This window comes from Lipophrys pholis (genome assembly GCF_963383615.2).
Source record: "Lipophrys pholis genome assembly, chromosome: 5".
In the NCBI taxonomy this organism is placed as follows: Eukaryota; Metazoa; Chordata; class Actinopteri; order Blenniiformes; family Blenniidae; genus Lipophrys; species Lipophrys pholis.
In genome coordinates, this window is record NC_137628.1 from 28,872,957 (window position 1) to 28,890,161 (window position 17,205).

The 17,205-nt window shown below is 38.4% G+C and overlaps 2 protein-coding genes across 4 annotated transcripts; both read left to right on the forward strand.

Moving 5' to 3' along the window:
* Positions 1–201: 201 nt before the first annotated feature.
* Positions 202–7,624, forward strand: LOC308109568 (CD209 antigen-like protein A). Of its 3 annotated transcripts, none has more exons than XM_080463219.1 (6): positions 202–340; positions 2,662–2,796; positions 5,935–6,036; positions 6,525–6,667; positions 6,763–6,863; positions 7,007–7,624. In XM_080463219.1, exons 2-6 carry the CDS (start codon positions 2,706–2,708, stop codon positions 7,140–7,142), a joined length of 573 nt encoding a protein of 190 aa, XP_080319345.1. In that variant the 5' UTR covers positions 202–340; positions 2,662–2,705; the 3' UTR covers positions 7,143–7,624. The 3 variants fall into 3 exon arrangements, with proteins under 3 accessions (XP_080319345.1, XP_080319344.1, XP_080319346.1); XM_080463218.1 differs by having other exon boundaries at positions 222–340; positions 2,725–2,796; XM_080463220.1 differs by lacking the exon at positions 5,935–6,036 and having other exon boundaries at positions 222–340; positions 2,725–2,796.
* A 565-nt stretch (positions 7,625–8,189) lies between these two features.
* On the forward strand, positions 8,190–12,346 carry LOC308109256 (CD209 antigen-like protein A). Its single transcript, XM_080462709.1, has 6 exons — positions 8,190–8,368; positions 8,723–8,812; positions 10,040–10,111; positions 11,253–11,395; positions 11,491–11,591; positions 11,735–12,346. The coding sequence occupies exons 1-6, from the start codon at positions 8,281–8,283 to the stop codon at positions 11,868–11,870; spliced, it is 630 nt and encodes a 209-aa protein (XP_080318835.1). The 5' UTR covers positions 8,190–8,280; the 3' UTR covers positions 11,871–12,346.
* Positions 12,347–17,205: the final 4,859 nt, after the last annotated feature.

The following is a 17,205-nucleotide window of genomic DNA, read 5'->3' on the forward strand; positions in this document are numbered from 1 at the left end:
CTTCCGTTGTGCTAAATGAGCTGCAGTCAAAATGTAAAAATACATGAAAACGTTTAGTGTAAAACAACATGTGACCTTCTGCCTATCAAAGTGGTGGGAACCTCACACGTTTGATTTTATCACGTTTGGGCTACATCTGTGATGTTTAATTAAAAGTAGGAAGTACAAATATTTTAAGCAGAAGGAACAATAGATATAGATGTACTTTGAAGTTGAGCGCCACATATATAAAACACTCTCAGCCTCAGCAACATGGAGAGGATTGTTCTTGAAAACCAACCTGAAGTCTTGATGGAAAACATCTCCAATAAAGACATTAGAGTCACTTCTGCAGCACCAGGTGAGAGACGGACAGGAAATATTATATTTATCCTTACTGAATACATGGAAGAGTATTGTTTAATGTGCGGAGTGTTTCTGGGTGTTTCCGTCAAGAGCTCAAGTTTTAGTAAAGATTGGAATTATTTTTTTGTTCAAACTCTTAATGCTTTTGTTATTTATGGAGTTTTGCATCGTGTGTTTATGTCTTTCTCGTCTTTTTGTCTTTTTGTGCCCAAAAGAAAAACTTTGGGCAAAACAAACAAGAAGAATAAATTAAAAGCAAAAGAAAAGAAAGAAAAGAAAAGAAATCCATGACATCATGAGAAAAAATTTATCATTAAAAAACTGGCTTATGTTTTTGAGAATTTATGAGTTTCTCTGATAAAAAAAAAAGGAAGAAAAAAATCGGTTCATGAAATCATGATCTCATCATGAGATAATGAAAAAGTATAAACTCAGTTCTGTTTTTCTGAATTCATGAGAATTATCTCATCATTATGATAAAAAATGAATTATATTGGAGAACATTTGGCTCTGTTTTTCTGAATTTCTGAGATCATTCTGAAATAATTATGAAATACTTGACATAATGATTTTGTTAAATAATTTTAAAGTTGCTCTGTTTTTCTGCATTACTGGGACGGTGGTGCGTCTTAATCCAAGCAGAAGCTCTGCTGGACCGATGTAGAAAACAGGCACACCCCCACTCACAAGTTTAATCCAGTTTGATTTCCATTTGGGTTTGAGACATCGAGAGACACTCTTGTGTTTAAGTAGTGTTGATGGTATTATTAGTTTGTCAACTTTGCACAGGCACCTCAAGAATCTGCTGCTGTTTAGACGTAAACACCGCTCGGATCTGTTGGAAGTTGCAGTGTGATTTACAGTTTTTTTCAATCGCTAACAAGCGCTTACCTATACTTCAGATACTTTTTCTAAACTCTTAACACAGATTCACACCTACAAAACACAATTGGCCAAATGGATAATTTTCTTCTCAAAAACACATTTTGTTAGATATATACTAACTCTTCATTTCAAAATAGAACATATCTTTCTCTGAACACACTACTTTTACCAAAACACTGGAAATCTGACTCAATTAAATAACTCTGTCAAAGAATAACACTTGTTTTCACTTCACAAGGTACATTCAGTCAATCAAAGTACACCAGGTTTCAAAATACTTGCTTTTGTTGACATTACAAAAACTGCATAGAGTTTTATGTTTCAGTTTTACAGGTATTTGCATGCAAAACATGCAATCCCTGCGACAGTCTGGCGTCGTGTCCAGGGGTGTACCCTGCCTAACGCCTGCTAATAGCTGGGATAGGCTCCAGCCCCCCCGCGACCCTGCATTGGATAAGCGGTATAGATAATGGATGGATGGAACATGCAATCCACCGTTTTTACACTAAATTTCTTGGTTGGGAACTGTATGTCCACATTTCAAAGAATTCCAGTAAGAAGCAAATCATGTTTTTCCTTTACATTTTACTTCAGGAGGTACAGTAGAAATACTGTTTACAGTATGATAGAACAGAAAAAGTTACAGTATTGCTTACAGTGAACAAAATATCCATGAAACAAATAAGAGCATTCTGACCAAAAAAACAACTGCAAAAAGCCCAGATAAAAAAGGGAGAACTAAAAAAAACAAAAAAAAAAAAACAAAAACAAAAAAAACCCCACAAAATGACTGTAGCTAATCTCTGCGATCTTCAGGGTTCGGCCACATGTTTTCATCAACATCGCATCTGATATTATCCAAGGCGATGCACCTGGGATAGAACCGCTTGCTATGTCGGATCCACCTTTGGCAATCATCAACTGTGATGTCCCTGCAGCCAGCATCCATAGCTTCAAGGAGGGACATCTGGTCATGTGATTGATGGTCATAGACCTAAATCAGCAGTGTGTAAATTATTCAATTGTTTTTTTATTATCAACTGAGATATATTGTTTTTGAACTCATCATTGCAGAAGCAGAGGTTTTTCTACTGTATTTAAGGTTTGGAATATTGTTTTTGCTATTGTGGGATGTTGTGTGTTAACATTCGCAAATACGACAAAAACAACCCATAGTTTTGTTGGGAGGTACAGCTTGTCTGTTAAGAAAATGTAAGCATTATGGAAATGTGTTTACTGACTGCATATTGTGTGAAAACGACATGAAATGTGTGAATGGTATGGCCACAGAAGACCGATGCTGTGCTAATTGTATTTAGAGTTTTGAAAATGTGACAACTGTTTGGACAAACGCTTGTTAGCGACTGAAAAAAACAAAAAAAACAAAAAAACTTTAAATCAGCGTGTAGAAAACACAGTTAGTTCGTCAAGCTTGAAGCTTTGCAGATTTCGTGAAAGATTTAATAATTTCTCAAATGTTCCTTCTCTTTTCAGACGATCAGACTCTACAAAATGAAAGAGTCTGCAAAACTGTGAGGGAATCAGACGAGCTGAGAAACGTGTCTGGTAAGTAACAAGCTGAGGATGAATCCTGTCATAGTGGAAACCAAACCGTTAAAACAGTGTTCAGTCACAATGAATGAGTGAATCAGACTCTTATAATATAGAGTCCATCCCGTTTAACATGCGAGGATGTATGTTAAAAAGTATACTATCTGAATGGCACAATATGTTGATCCTCTCAATAAACTGGATTATCTCGAGAACACAATGTAAGATTTTGCAGTAACAGTAGTGTCATCTTGAGCCGAACACACCCGGACCGGACATAATGAATCTCCCACAGAATATTCGCTGAGCTTTGTCAATAATTAAGCGAAATGAAAAACTGAAGCTTTTTTTTGGCAGGTGGATTAAATCCATACAAATGTGTAAGAGTGAAAGAGAAAAGCCACTTTATTTTGAGATGGCTCGTTCGACAGCACCTGCAGCTTCCTACTGATCCGTGATGCAGACGAGATGGTGTGAAAAGTGACAACTCACCAACACGTTAAATAACTTTGCACTGCATTTTGCCTTACATGACACGCGCTTATGCTGTAAACAAATATGGGCAAGTGAATAGATAATCAAGGGACAATTAAAGAAAGAAGCAGCCTGCTCATATAGAAAAGAACATCATAATGTAACTGAGGTGGATCAGGAGGATCAGAGGCTGCAGCTCCGACCCCAGATGGCAGCAGCACCAGTGTCACGGTGCAAGAGCACGAGGTGAGCGGCACACTGACCTCCAACAACGATGAACCTCTCAGACCAAAGAAGTGACGGTTGACTTTAGCAGAGGAGGGGGGGTGCTTGGGGGGGTGCAGGTGGGTGGGGTATAACGACCCTTTGTATGGCCTTAAAAAATCATTGGTTTTAACATTATTTATCTTGTTATGTTTATGGATATATTATTAATAGTAGTCATGATTGTACAAAATGTATTGGTGTGGTGAGTGAAATGTGCATGCTCATCATTGCAGGTTCCTTTTTTTCATTTCCAGCTTATGGTCTGAATATAGAGCATCTAACCATCTCTCCTCACAATGATTTCCTGTCAGATCACTTCTTTATAACCTTTGACTTTGTTCTAAATAGTTATAAACCTCCGACTAAAGCCGTGTTAACCAGGTCTCTCTCTGATAACATAGTAACTAAATTCAAGGAAAGAATTCCCTCTGCTATAGAATCAGTAGTGAATCCTCCTGACCCATATACTGTTGCTAGCTCAGACATTGAATACCTAACAAACAGTCGGACAGATATGCTGAAAACAGCGCTAGACGACATAGCTCCTCAGAAAATGAAACTGAAAAAACAGGAAAAGTCATCCCCATGGTTTAACTCATCAACCCGCCAGCTTAAACAACGCTCCCGTAGATTAGAAAGAACTTGGCGTTCAACAAAAACAGACATAGATTATATAGCCTGGAAGGATAGCTTCAAAACTTATAAGAAAGCTCTGAGTAGAAGTAGAACTAATTGCTACTCATCCTTAATAGAGGAAAACAAAAACAACCCTCGGTTTCTTTTCAGTACTGTAGCCAAACTGACCAAGAACCAAAATAGCGTCGAGCCCACCATTCCTATCAATATATGTAGTGAGGACTTCATGAAGTTCTTTCAAAATAAAATGACAAGGCTTAGGGATAACATCCATCAAACCCTACCGTCCGTTAGCCCCATAACAGAGGAACTGGTTAAACCTAACAGTCATCTGGAATGCTTTCAGCAAATACAACTAGTCAAACTAAATTCCCTTATTTCTTCTGCTAAACCAACTACTAGCCTGTTGGACCCAATTCCTACTAGAATTCTGAAAGAGGCACTGCCACTAATCAATAATTCTATACTCGCAATTATTAACCAGTCTCTAACAATAGGCTATGTGCCACAATCCTTTAAACTAGCAGTTATTAAACCTCTCATTAAGAAGCCAAACTTAGACACAAGCCTTCTCTCAAACTACAGGCCGATCTCCAACCTTCCTTTCCTGTCAAAGGTTCTGGAGAAAGTAGTCGCTAAACAACTCAACGATTATCTGCACGAGAATAATCTGTTAGAGGACCTTCAGTCCGGCTTCAGAATGAACCACAGTACAGAGACTGCACTGCTAAAAGTTACTAATGACCTTCTAATGGCCTCAGATAGAGTTCTTCTATCTGTTTTACTTCTTCTGGACCTTAGTGCCGCATTTGATACTGTCCATCATCATATACTCTTAAGGAGATTAGAAGATGCCGTCGGCATTAAAAACTTAGCCTTAAACTGGTTTAAATCATATTTATCTGACCGCTTTCAATTTGTTCATGTAAATAACAAATCTTCAATGCACGAACGGGTCCTGTGTGGAGTACCACAAGGCTCCGTCCTCGGACCATTTTTGATCAGGATCTGTCCTTTATGTCCCATGTTAAACATGTCTCCAGGACAGCCTTCTTCCATCTAAGGAATATTGCAAAAATGAGAAACTTCTTGTCCTTCAAAGATGCAGAAAAAATGATTCATGCCTTTGTGACTTCAAGATTAGATGATTGTAACTCCCTAATGTCAGGATGTCCAAACTCCTCTGTTAGGATCTTCCAGCTAGAGCAGAACGCTGCTGCAGGTTTACTAACCAGAACTGGAAGAAGAGAGCACATCTCCCCAGTCTTAGCATCCTTACACTGGCTTCCAATCAAATCTAGAATAGAATTCAAGATCCTTCTGATCACATATAAAACTCTTCATCACCAGGCTCCGTCCTATATGGAGAAACTTCTAGAAGTGTCTCACCCTCCACGAGCCCTTCACTCTGAGGATGCAGGACTGTTGGTAATCCCTAAAGTCCTTCAAAGTAAAACAGGAGGCAGGAGTTTCAGCCATATGGCTCCTTTACTCTGGAATCAACTACCAGCCTCGGTCCGAAGGGCCCACACCATTAGTTTATTTAAGAGTAGACTAAAAACCTTCCTCTTTGATAAAGCTTACCATTAGGAATAAAATAGGAGCACTAAGTTGAGCTGCTCTAGGCCTAGACTGCTGAGGGGATTTTCTCTCTCCCGTTAAAGGGAGTAACTCTACATTTGGAGGTTCTGTTTCTTGTCTTTCTTTCTTTCTCTCTGTGTAACAACATTACTGTAGCCACCAGATACTGCCACCGTCTGTTTTTCTCCCTGACAGGAGGGGAGCAGGATCCAAGGGATCAGACCCAAGACTCCCAGAGTGGAGTTACCACGGTCCTACTACCCGACCCCACCACAGCACCGGGACCCCACCGCAACGGCACGGCCCTTAAACTCCAGACTGAGATTGGTTCATCATCAGACCAACGCTCATCATAGACTTTTCTTAGTATTTGTACTTATCTGGCCTGTCTGCCACTCTCTCTCTCCCTCTTCTATTCCTCTCTCTCCCTGTCCTATCCCATGTACTTCTCCCCCCAACCGGTCAAGACGGATGGCCGCCCTTCCAGAGACTAGGGTCCGCCCCATGGTTTCTTCCTGAAGAGGGAGTTCTTATGAACTTCTCTCCATGCGAGGGAGTTTTTCCTGGCCACTGTTGCTTATTACATCTGCTGCTTTGGAAGGGTTTAGTTCGGTTCTGTTGTACTCTATCATTGTAAGAGCGCTTTGAGATGTTTGTTGATGTGATTTAGCGCTTTACAAATAAAATTGAATTGAATTGAATTGAATTGAATTGTCGTGGATGAGGAGCGAATTTCATTGTGCTGTCATGTCATGATGTCATGCTTTTCTTTTTTTTCACCTCAGATCAGTTTTTTGAGGAAGGATGGATTTATGTCCGTCCCAGCTTCTATTACATTTCCTCCAGTCAGAAATCCTGGCAGGAGAGTCGAGAGCACTGTCTGCGCAGAGCGGCGGACCTGATCATCATAGACCGCCAGGAAGAACAGGTAGCTTCAGTCTGTCTGATTTAATATGAGGAACGTGCAGAGGTACACATGCTCAATCAGACTGATGTCTACTGATCAATGATTTTCTCTGTAAGAACTTGTTAAGAAGAATTTCCAAGAAAATGTGGATTGGACTGACTGACAGAGTGGAGGAGAGGACGTGGATATGGGTGGACGGGACTCTGCCCAGCATTAGGTTCATATATAATTCATTTGATCAACTCATATTAACATTCAAAATCTTAAAGAATTAACATTTAACATATTACTTCTGCATCTTAATCCTTGTTTGTTGAACTTTTGTAGGTTTTTTATCATTAATTCATTAATTTCTTTCAGCTACTGGGACCCTGGAGAGCCCAACAACAACGGCAAAGAGGAAAACTGTGCAGAAATAAATTTCAGGGAGGGCTGGAATGACGTGGCATGTGAAAGTCTCAACTACTGGATCTGTGAGAAGAAATTGGCTCCATAAGATATCAGATATAATCACAGAAGCTCTTTTCTATTGTGTACTATATTCAGCCCTCCTCAGGTTCACAGGCCAACAGACTTTTAGTTCTGGTTTGCCTTCTTCCAGTTCTGTAACAGTCCTCAGGCACCCTGACCGCTCTAGAGCTATGCAGAGTCATACGTAGTAAACTGATGCACTCTGCATCGTGGCTTTTACTTTTTTATAATCGCAGCAAACATCAACTTCAGTTTTGGCTGCAGGAGCTCGTCCATTGGATTTGACAACAGAGGCCAGTCTGCACTGCCAACATGCATCAATGAGTCTGTTGTTGGTTCACTGCTTCTTCCTTCTTCCTTCCTTCCACTAATAAATACTGATAAATAATTGATCACTGATGATTGTGACAAATGAGCAGCATGAAAGACGTCCAACTGTAACCCAACTGTTGCCAGAATTCAAAGTATCAGTGACGCATTAAGAGCATCAAAATAAATGTTTTTACCAAAATGAAACCTGTTTTCTTGTCATTTCTTGATCAACTTAAAACACATTATAGAGCATCTTCCCTCAACTTACTGATGTAACTTTGATTGGAACAGTCATCCGAAAGAAAACACACAGCAATACTACCATGAGATGTACTGTGAACATACAATCACTGACGACAACAACGAGTCTAAAATGATCCAGAACAAACGGCTCCACTATAAATTCAGATTTTACAAAGAGGGTAGTACTTCGATTGTCACAGAACATTGAAAATACTTTAATCAGAGTTTTCAAACCAGCAGGAGTAAATCAGTCCAGGATAAGACATTGTACTTTAACTTCAGCTCACTTCAGTCGTGTTAAATGTAGATTCTCAAGTGCTGCTTCTCCTTTGTCACCACTTATTTGCAAATCATTTAAGAGAGGAAGCTAAATGAGCTGAAGTCAAAATGTAAAAATACATGAAAACGTTTAGTGTAAAACAACATGTGACCTTCTGCCTATCAAAGTGGTGGGAACCTCACACGTTTGATTTTATCACGTTTGGGCTACATCTGTGATGTTTAATTAAAAGTAGGAAGTACAAATATTTTAAGCAGAAGGAACAATAGATATAGATGTACTTTGAAGTTGAGCGCCACATATATAAAACACTCTCAGCCTCAGCAACATGGAGAGGATTGTTCTTGAAAACCAACCTGAAGTCTTGATGGAAAACATCTCCAATAAAGACATTAGAGTCACTTCTGCAGCACCAGGTGAGAGACGGACAGGAAATATTATATTTATCCTTACTGAATACATGGAAGAGTATTCTTTAATGTGCGGAGTGTTTCTGGGTGTTTCCGTCAAGAGCTCAAGTTTTAGTAAAGATATGAATTTTTTTTTGGGGGGGGGGGGGGGGGGTCAAACTCTTAATGCTTTTGTTATTTATGTAGTTTTGCATCGTGTGTTTATGTCTTTCTCGTCTATTCCTTTTCAAATTGTGTGTAACTTTGTTGTCAGTTTTAGAGAACTAACACTTATATGAATCTTGATGCTTGTTTTTTCAGTAATATCGGGAACAATTTATGATTATTTTAAACACTGATGTGAGTTTTGCGTTCCTGCAGGTATGAAGCTGTACAGGTGTGTTGCTGTGTCTTTTGGTCTCCTCTGCATCCTACAAGTTGCTCTCAACATTTCCTTGAGACTTTCTCTCAGTGAGTTTTCTCTCTTTATTTGTTTACGTGTCACTTCTGACACAGCAAAGTAGAACTTATTGCCACTTCTGTTTTCAGAAACAAACTTTTTTTTAACAGACTGTGTACAATATTAGACAAATTTTTTTTAAATAAAGTGTACTTGAAAGAAACCAACCATTCCACAAATGAATAAAAAAAAAAAGAAGTGTGACACAGCATTAAAACAAATGTAATCACCTCTGGTAAAACTCAGGAGGTAAGGCAGAACAATACCATGTCATCATTTCACATCAACAAGTTAAAAAAAACAACTACTTTTGAGATGCTCTGCAATAAAGAAAAAAAGTATTGAAATTTTAAAAATAAAATAATAATGATCATCATCATCATCTTCATCATATTAATCATAAAAATAATGATAATTTTGAAGAGAAAAACAACATTCTTCCTCCTCAGGTCATTTTTTAAATTCTTTTTGTGCCCAAAAGAAAAACTTTGGGCAAAACAAACAAGAAGAATAAATTAAAAGCAAAAGAAAAGAAAGAAAAGAAAAGAAATCCATGACATCATGAGAAAAAATTTATCATTAAAAAACTGGCCAATGTTTTTGAGAATTTATGAGTTTCTCTGATAAAAAAAAGGAAGAAAGAAATCGGTTCATGAAATCATGATCTCATCATGAGATAATGAAAAAGTATAAACTCAGTTCTGTTTTTCTGAATTCATGAGAATTATCTCATCATTATGATAAAAAATGAATTATATTGGAGAACATTTGGCTCTGTTTTTCTGAATTTCTGAGATCATTCTGAAATAATTATGAAATACTTGACATAATGATTTTGTGAAATAATTTTAAAGTTGCTCTGTTTTTCTGCATTACTGGGACGGTGGTGCGTCTTAATCCAAGCAGCAGCTCTGCTGGACCGATGTAGAAAACAGGCACACCCCCACTCACAAGTTTAATCCAGTTTGATTTCCATTTGGCTTTGAGACATCGAGAGACACTCTTGTGTTTAAGTAGTGTTGATGGTATTATTAGTTTGTCAACTTTGCACAGGCACCTCAAGAATCTGCTGCTGTTTAGACGTAAACACCGCTCGGATCTGTTGGATGTTGCAGTGTAATTTAAAAAAAAAAAAATTTAAATCAGCGTGTAGAAAACACAGTTAGTTCGTCAAGCTTGAAGCTTTGCAGATTTCGTGAGAGATTTAATAATTTCTCAAACATTCCTTCTCTTTTCAGACGATCAGACTCTACAAAATGAAAGAGTCTGCAAAACTGTGAGGGAATCAGACGAGCTGAGAAACGTGTCTGGTAAGTAACAAGCTGAGGATGAATCCTGTCATAGTGGAAACCAAACCGTTAAAACAGTGTTCAGTCACAATGAATGAGTGAATCAGACTCTTATAATATAGAGTCCATCCCGTTTAACATGCGAGGATGTATGTTAAAAAGTATACTATCTGAATGACCCTTTGTATGGCCTTAAAAAAATCATTGGTTTTCACATTATTTATCTTGTTATGTTTATGGATATATTATTAATAGTAGGGATGTCCCGATCCGATCGGTAGATATCGGATCGGGGCCGATATTAGTGATTTGCGAGTGATCGGGGATCGGCAAATCCAGCCGATCACCCCGCCGACCTAAAAAAAAAAAAAAAAAAAAAAAAAAAACGCGGTCCGCAACGTCACCTAATAACCACAACAATCAGGGACTAGAAGCTCGGGTGGAGCTGCAGAAGCTAGAAGCAGGCGGAGCGGGGCCATAGACCTATAAAACTAGAGTTTATATATAGTGGTTTATGTGTTTATGTGCCGAAGTCTACTTCTAAATTTCTATGTGGTCTGTCTTCTTCTGCTTTTTTATTGTGTTTGGTGAGTCACAGCGCCCCTAAAGGCCTGGCATGTGTACTACATGCCCTGAAGCCTCGTGTTGAGCCGTGTTCATAGTGAGGTGTGGACGGTTTTTTGGGAGCAGGCCAGGGAGAAAAAAGATTGTTTTTTCGTAGTGTGGATGTACCCTCAGTTTACAACAACAACTAAAGAGAAAGAGAAGAATTTTGATTCAATAAGTGAGTTTTACAATAATTTCTAGCTAAACAAAGCTTCTGCCAATCGTGCTTTTAGCTTCAGACATCTTAGTTGCTCCAAAAATAGATTATTGAGTATATTTGCAATAGCAATGTGAGTATCGGATCGGGAAAGTATCGGTATCGGCCGATACTCAATTCTGAAAAATCGGATCAGTATCGGGGGCAAAAAAGTGTGATCAGGACATCCATAATTAATAGTAATCATGATTGTACAAAATGTATTGGTGTGGTGAGTGAAATGTGTATGCTCATCATTGCAGGTTCCTTTTTTTAATTTCCAGCTTTGTCGTGGATGAGGAGCGAATTTCATTGTGCTGTCATGTCATGATGTCATGCTTTTCTTTTTTTTCACCTCAGATCAGTTTTTTGAGGAAGGGTGGATTTATGTCCGTCCCAGCTTCTATTACATTTCCTCCAGTCAGAAATCCTGGCAGGAGAGTCGAGAGCACTGTCTGCGCAGAGCGGCGGACCTGATCATCATAGACAGCCAGGAAGAACAGGTAGCTTCAGTCTGTCTGATTTAATATGAGGAACGTGCAGAGGTACACATGCTCAATCAGACTGATGTCTACTGATCAATGATTTTCTCTGCAAGAACGTGTTAAGAAGAATTTCCAAGAAAATGTGGATTGGACTGACTGACAGAGTGGAGGAGAGGACGTGGATATGGGTGGACTGGACTCTGCCCAGCATTAGGTTCATATATAATTCATTTGATCAACTCATATTAACATTCAAAATCTTAAAGAATTAACATTTAACATATTACTTCTGCATCTTAATCCTTGTTTGTTGAACTTTTGTAGGTTTTTTATCATTAATTCATTAATTTCTTTCAGCTACTGGGACCCTGGAGAGCCCAACAACAACGGCAAAGAGGAAAACTGTGCAGAAATAAATTTCAGGGAGGGCTGGAATGACGTGGCATGTGAAAGTCTCAACTACTGGATCTGTGAGAAGAAATTGGCTCCATAAGATATCAGATATAATCACAGAAGCTCTTTTCTATTGTGTACTATATTCAGCCCTCCTCAGGTTCACAGGCCGACAGACTTTTAGTTCTGGTTTGCCTTCTTCCAGTTCTGTAACAGTCCTCAGGCACCCTGACCGCTCTAGAGCTATGCAGAGTCATACGTAGTAAACTGATGCACTCTGCATCGTGGCTTTTACTTTTTTATAATCGCAGCAAACATCAACTTCAGTTTTGGCTGCAGGAGCTCGTCCATTGGATTTGACAACAGAGGCCAGTCTGCACTGCCAACATGCATCAATGAGTCTGTTGTTGGTTCACTGCTTCTTCCTTCTTCCTTCCTTCCACTAATAAATACTGATAAATAATTGATCACTGATGATTGTGACAAATGAGCAGCATGAAAGACGTCCAACTGTAACTCAACTGTTGCCAGAAGTATCAGTGACGCATTAAAATAAATGTTTTTACCAAAATGAAACCTGTTTTCTTGTCATTTCTTGATCAACTTAAAACACATTATAGAGCATCTTCCCTCAACTTACTGATGTAACTTTGATTGGAACTGTCATCCGAAAGAAAACACACAGCAATACTACCATGAGATGTACTGTGAACATACAATCACTGACAACAACAACAACGAGTCTAAAATGATCCAGAACAAACGGCTCCACTATAAATTCAGATTTTACAAAGAGGGTAGTACTTCGATTGTCACAGAACATTGAAAATACTTTAATCAGAGTTTTCAAACCAGCAGGAGTAAATCAGTCCAGGGTAAGACATTGTACTTTAACTTCAGCTGACTTCCGTTGTGCTAAATGAGCTGCAGTCAAAATGTAAAAATACATGAAAACGTTTAGTGTAAAACAACATGTGACCTTCTGCCTATCAAAGTGGTGGAAACCTCACACGTTTGATTTTATCACGTTTGGGCTACATCTGTGATGTTTAATTAAAAGTAGGAAGTACAAATATTTTAAGCAGAAGGAACAATAGATATAGATGTACTTTGAAGTTGAGCGCCACATATATAAAACACTCTCAGCCTCAGCAACATGGAGAGGATTGTTCTTGAAAACCAACCTGAAGTCTTGATGGAAAACATCTCCAATAAAGACATTAGAGTCACTTCTGCAGCACCAGGTGAGAGACGGACAGGAAATATTATATTTATCCTTACTGAATACATGGAAGAGTATTGTTTAATGTGCGGAGTGTTTCTGGGTGTTTCCTTCAAGAGCTCAAGTTTTAGTAAAGATTGGAATTATTTTTTTGTTCAAACTCTTAATGCTTTTGTTATTTATGGAGTTTTGCATCGTGTGTTTATGTCTTTCTCGTCTTTCTCGTCTTTTTGTGCCCAAAAGAAAAACTTTGGGTAAAAACAAACAAGAAGAATAAATTAAAAGCAAAAGAAAAGAAAGAAAAGAAAAGAAATCCATGACATCATGAGAAAAAAATTATCATTAAAAAACTGGCTTATGTTTTTGAGAATTTATGAGTTTCTCTGATAAAAAAAAAAAGGAAGAAAAAAATCGGTTCATGAAATCATGATCTCATCATGAGATAATGAAAAAGTATAAACTCAGTTCTGTTTTTCTGAATTCATGAGAATTATCTCATCATTATGATAAAAAATGAATTATATTGGAGAACATTTGGCTCTGTTTTTCTGAATTTCTGAGATCATTCTGAAATAATTATGAAATACTTGACATAATGATTTTGTTAAATAATTTTAAAGTTGCTCTGTTTTTCTGCATTACTGGGACGGTGGTGCGTCTTAATCCAAGCAGAAGCTCTGCTGGACCGATGTAGAAAACAGGCACACCCCCACTCACAAGTTTAATCCAGTTTGATTTCCATTTGGGTTTGAGACATCGAGAGACACTCTTGTGTTTAAGTAGTGTTGATGGTATTATTAGTTTGTCAACTTTGCACAGGCACCTCAAGAATCTGCTGCTGTTTAGACGTAAACACCGCTCGGATCTGTTGGACGTTGCAGTGTAATTTACAGTTTTTTTCAATCGCTAACAAGCGCTTACCTATACTTCAGATACTTTTTCTAAACTCTTAACACAGATTCACACCTACAAAACACAATTGGCCAAATGGATAATTTTCTTCTCAAAAACACATTTTGTTAGATATATACTAACTCTTCATTTCAAAATAGAACATATCTTTCTCTGAACACACTACTTTTACCAAAACACTGGAAATCTGACTCAATTAAATAACTCTGTCAAAGAATAACACTTGTTTTCACTTCACAAGGTACATTCAGTCAATCAAAGTACACCAGGTTTCAAAATACTTGCTTTTGTTGACATTACAAAAACTGCATAGAGTTTTATGTTTCAGTTTTACAGGTATTTGCATGCAAAACATGCAATCCCTGCGACAGTCTGGCGTCGTGTCCAGGGGTGTACCCTGCCTAACGCCTGCTAATAGCTGGGATAGGCTCCAGCCCCCCCGCGACCCTGCATTGGATAAGCGGTATAGATAATGGATGGATGGAACATGCAATCCACCGTTTTTACACTAAATTTCTTGGTTGGGAACTGTATGTCCACATTTCAAAGAATTCCAGTAAGAAGCAAATCATGTTTTTCCTTTACATTTTACTTCAGGAGGTACAGTAGAAATACTGTTTACAGTATGATAGAACAGAAAAAGTTACAGTATTGCTTACAGTGAACAAAATATCCATGAAACAAATAAGAGCATTCTGACCAAAAAAACAACTGCAAAAAGCCCAGATAAAAAAGGGAGAACTAAAAAAAACAACAAAAAAAAAACAAAAACAAAAAAAAACCCACAAAATGACTGTAGCTAATCTCTGCGATCTTCAGGGTTCGGCCACATGTTTTCATCAACATCGCATCTGATATTATCCAAGGCGATGCACCTGGGATAGAACCGCTTGCTATGTCGGATCCACCTTTGGCAATCATCAACTGTGATGTCCCTGCAGCCAGCATCCATAGCTTCAAGGAGGGACATCTGGTCATGTGATTGATGGTCATAGACCTAAATCAGCAGTGTGTAAATTATTCAATTGTTTTTTTATTATCAACTGAGATATATTGTTTTTGAACTCATCATTGCAGAAGCAGAGGTTTTTCTACTGTATTTAAGGTTTGGAATATTGTTTTTGCTATTGTGGGATGTTGTGTGTTAACATTCGCAAATACGACAAAAACAACCCATAGTTTTGTTGGGAGGTACAGCTTGTCTGTTAAGAAAATGTAAGCATTATGGAAATGTGTTTACTGACTGCATATTGTGTGAAAACGACATGAAATGTGTGAATGGTATGGCCACAGAAGACCGATGCTGTGCTAATTGTATTTAGAGTTTTGAAAATGTGACAACTGTTTGGACAAACGCTTGTTAGCGACTGAAAAAAACAAAAAAAACAAAAAAACTTTAAATCAGCGTGTAGAAAACACAGTTAGTTCGTCAAGCTTGAAGCTTTGCAGATTTCGTGAAAGATTTAATAATTTCTCAAATGTTCCTTCTCTTTTCAGACGATCAGACTCTACAAAATGAAAGAGTCTGCAAAACTGTGAGGGAATCAGACGAGCTGAGAAATGTGTCTGGTAAGTAACAAGCTGAGGATGAATCCTGTCATAGTGGAAACCAAACCGTTAAAACAGTGTTCAGTCACAATGAATGAGTGAATCAGACTCTTATAATATAGAGTCCATCCCGTTTAACATGCGAGGATGTATGTTAAAAAGTATACTATCTGAATGACACAATATGTTGATCCTCTCAATAAACTGGATTATCTCGAGAACACAATGTAAGATTTTGCAGTAACAGTAGTGTCATCTTGAGCCGAACACACCTGGACTGGACATAATGAATCTCCCACAGAATATTCGCTGAGCTTTGTCAATAATTAAGCGAAATGAAAAACTGAAGCTTTTTTTTGGCAGGTGGATTAAATCCATACAAATGTGTAAGAGTGAAAGAGAAAAGCCACTTTATTTTGAGATGGCTCGTTCGACAGCACCTGCAGCTTCCTACTGATCCGTGATGCAGACGAGATGGTGTGAAAAGTGACAACTCACCAACACGTTAAATAACTTTGCACTGCATTTTGCCTTACATGACACGCGCTTATGCTGTAAACAAATATGGGCAAGTGAATAGATAATCAAGGGACAATTAAAGAAAGAAGCAGCCTGCTCATATAGAAAAGAACATCATAATGTAACTGAGGTGGATCAGGAGGATCAGAGGCTGCAGCTCCGACCCCAGATGGCAGCAGCACCAGTGTCACGGTGCAAGAGCACGAGGTGAGCGGCACACTGACCTCCAACAACGATGAACCTCTCAGACCAAAGAAGTGACGGTTGACTTTAGCAGAGGAGGGGGGGTGCTTGGGGGGGTGCAGGTGGGTGGGGGTTAACGACCCTTTGTATGGCCTTAAAAAATCATTGGTTTTAACATTATTTATCTTGTTATGTTTATGGATATATTATTAATAGTAGTCATGATTGTACAAAATGTATTGGTGTGGTGAGTGAAATGTGCATGCTCATCATTGCAGGTTCCTTTTTTTCATTTCCAGCTTATGGTCTGAATATAGAGCATCTAACCATCTCTCCTCACAATGATTTCCTGTCAGATCACTTCTTTATAACCTTTGACTTTGTTCTAAATAGTTATAAACCTCCGACTAAAGCCGTGTTAACCAGGTCTCTCTCTGATAACATAGTAACTAAATTCAAGGAAAGAATTCCCTCTGCTATAGAATCAGTAGTGAATCCCCCTGACCCATATACTGTTGCTAGCTCAGACATTGAATACCTAACAAACAGTCGGACAGATATGCTGAAAACAGCGCTAGACGACGTAGCTCCTCAGAAAATGAAACTGAAAAAACAGGAAAAGTCATCCCCATGGTTTAACTCATCAACCCGCCAGCTTAAACAACGCTCCCATAGATTAGAAAGAACTTGGCGTTCAACAAAAACAGACATAGATTATATAGCCTGGAAGGACAGCTTCAAAACTTATAAGAAAGCTCTGAGTAGAAGTAGAACTAATTACTACTCATCCTTAATAGAGGAAAACAAAAACAACCCTCGGTTTCTTTTCAGTACTGTAGCCAAACTGACCAAGAACCAAAATAGCGTCGAGCCCACCATTCCTATCAATATATGTAGTGAGGACTTCATGAAGTTCTTTCAAAATAAAATTACAACGCTTAGGGATAACATCCATCAAACCCTACCGTCCGTTAGCCCCATAACAGAGGAACTGGTTAAACCTAACAGTCATCTGGAATGCTTTCAGCAAATACAACTAGTCAAACTAAAT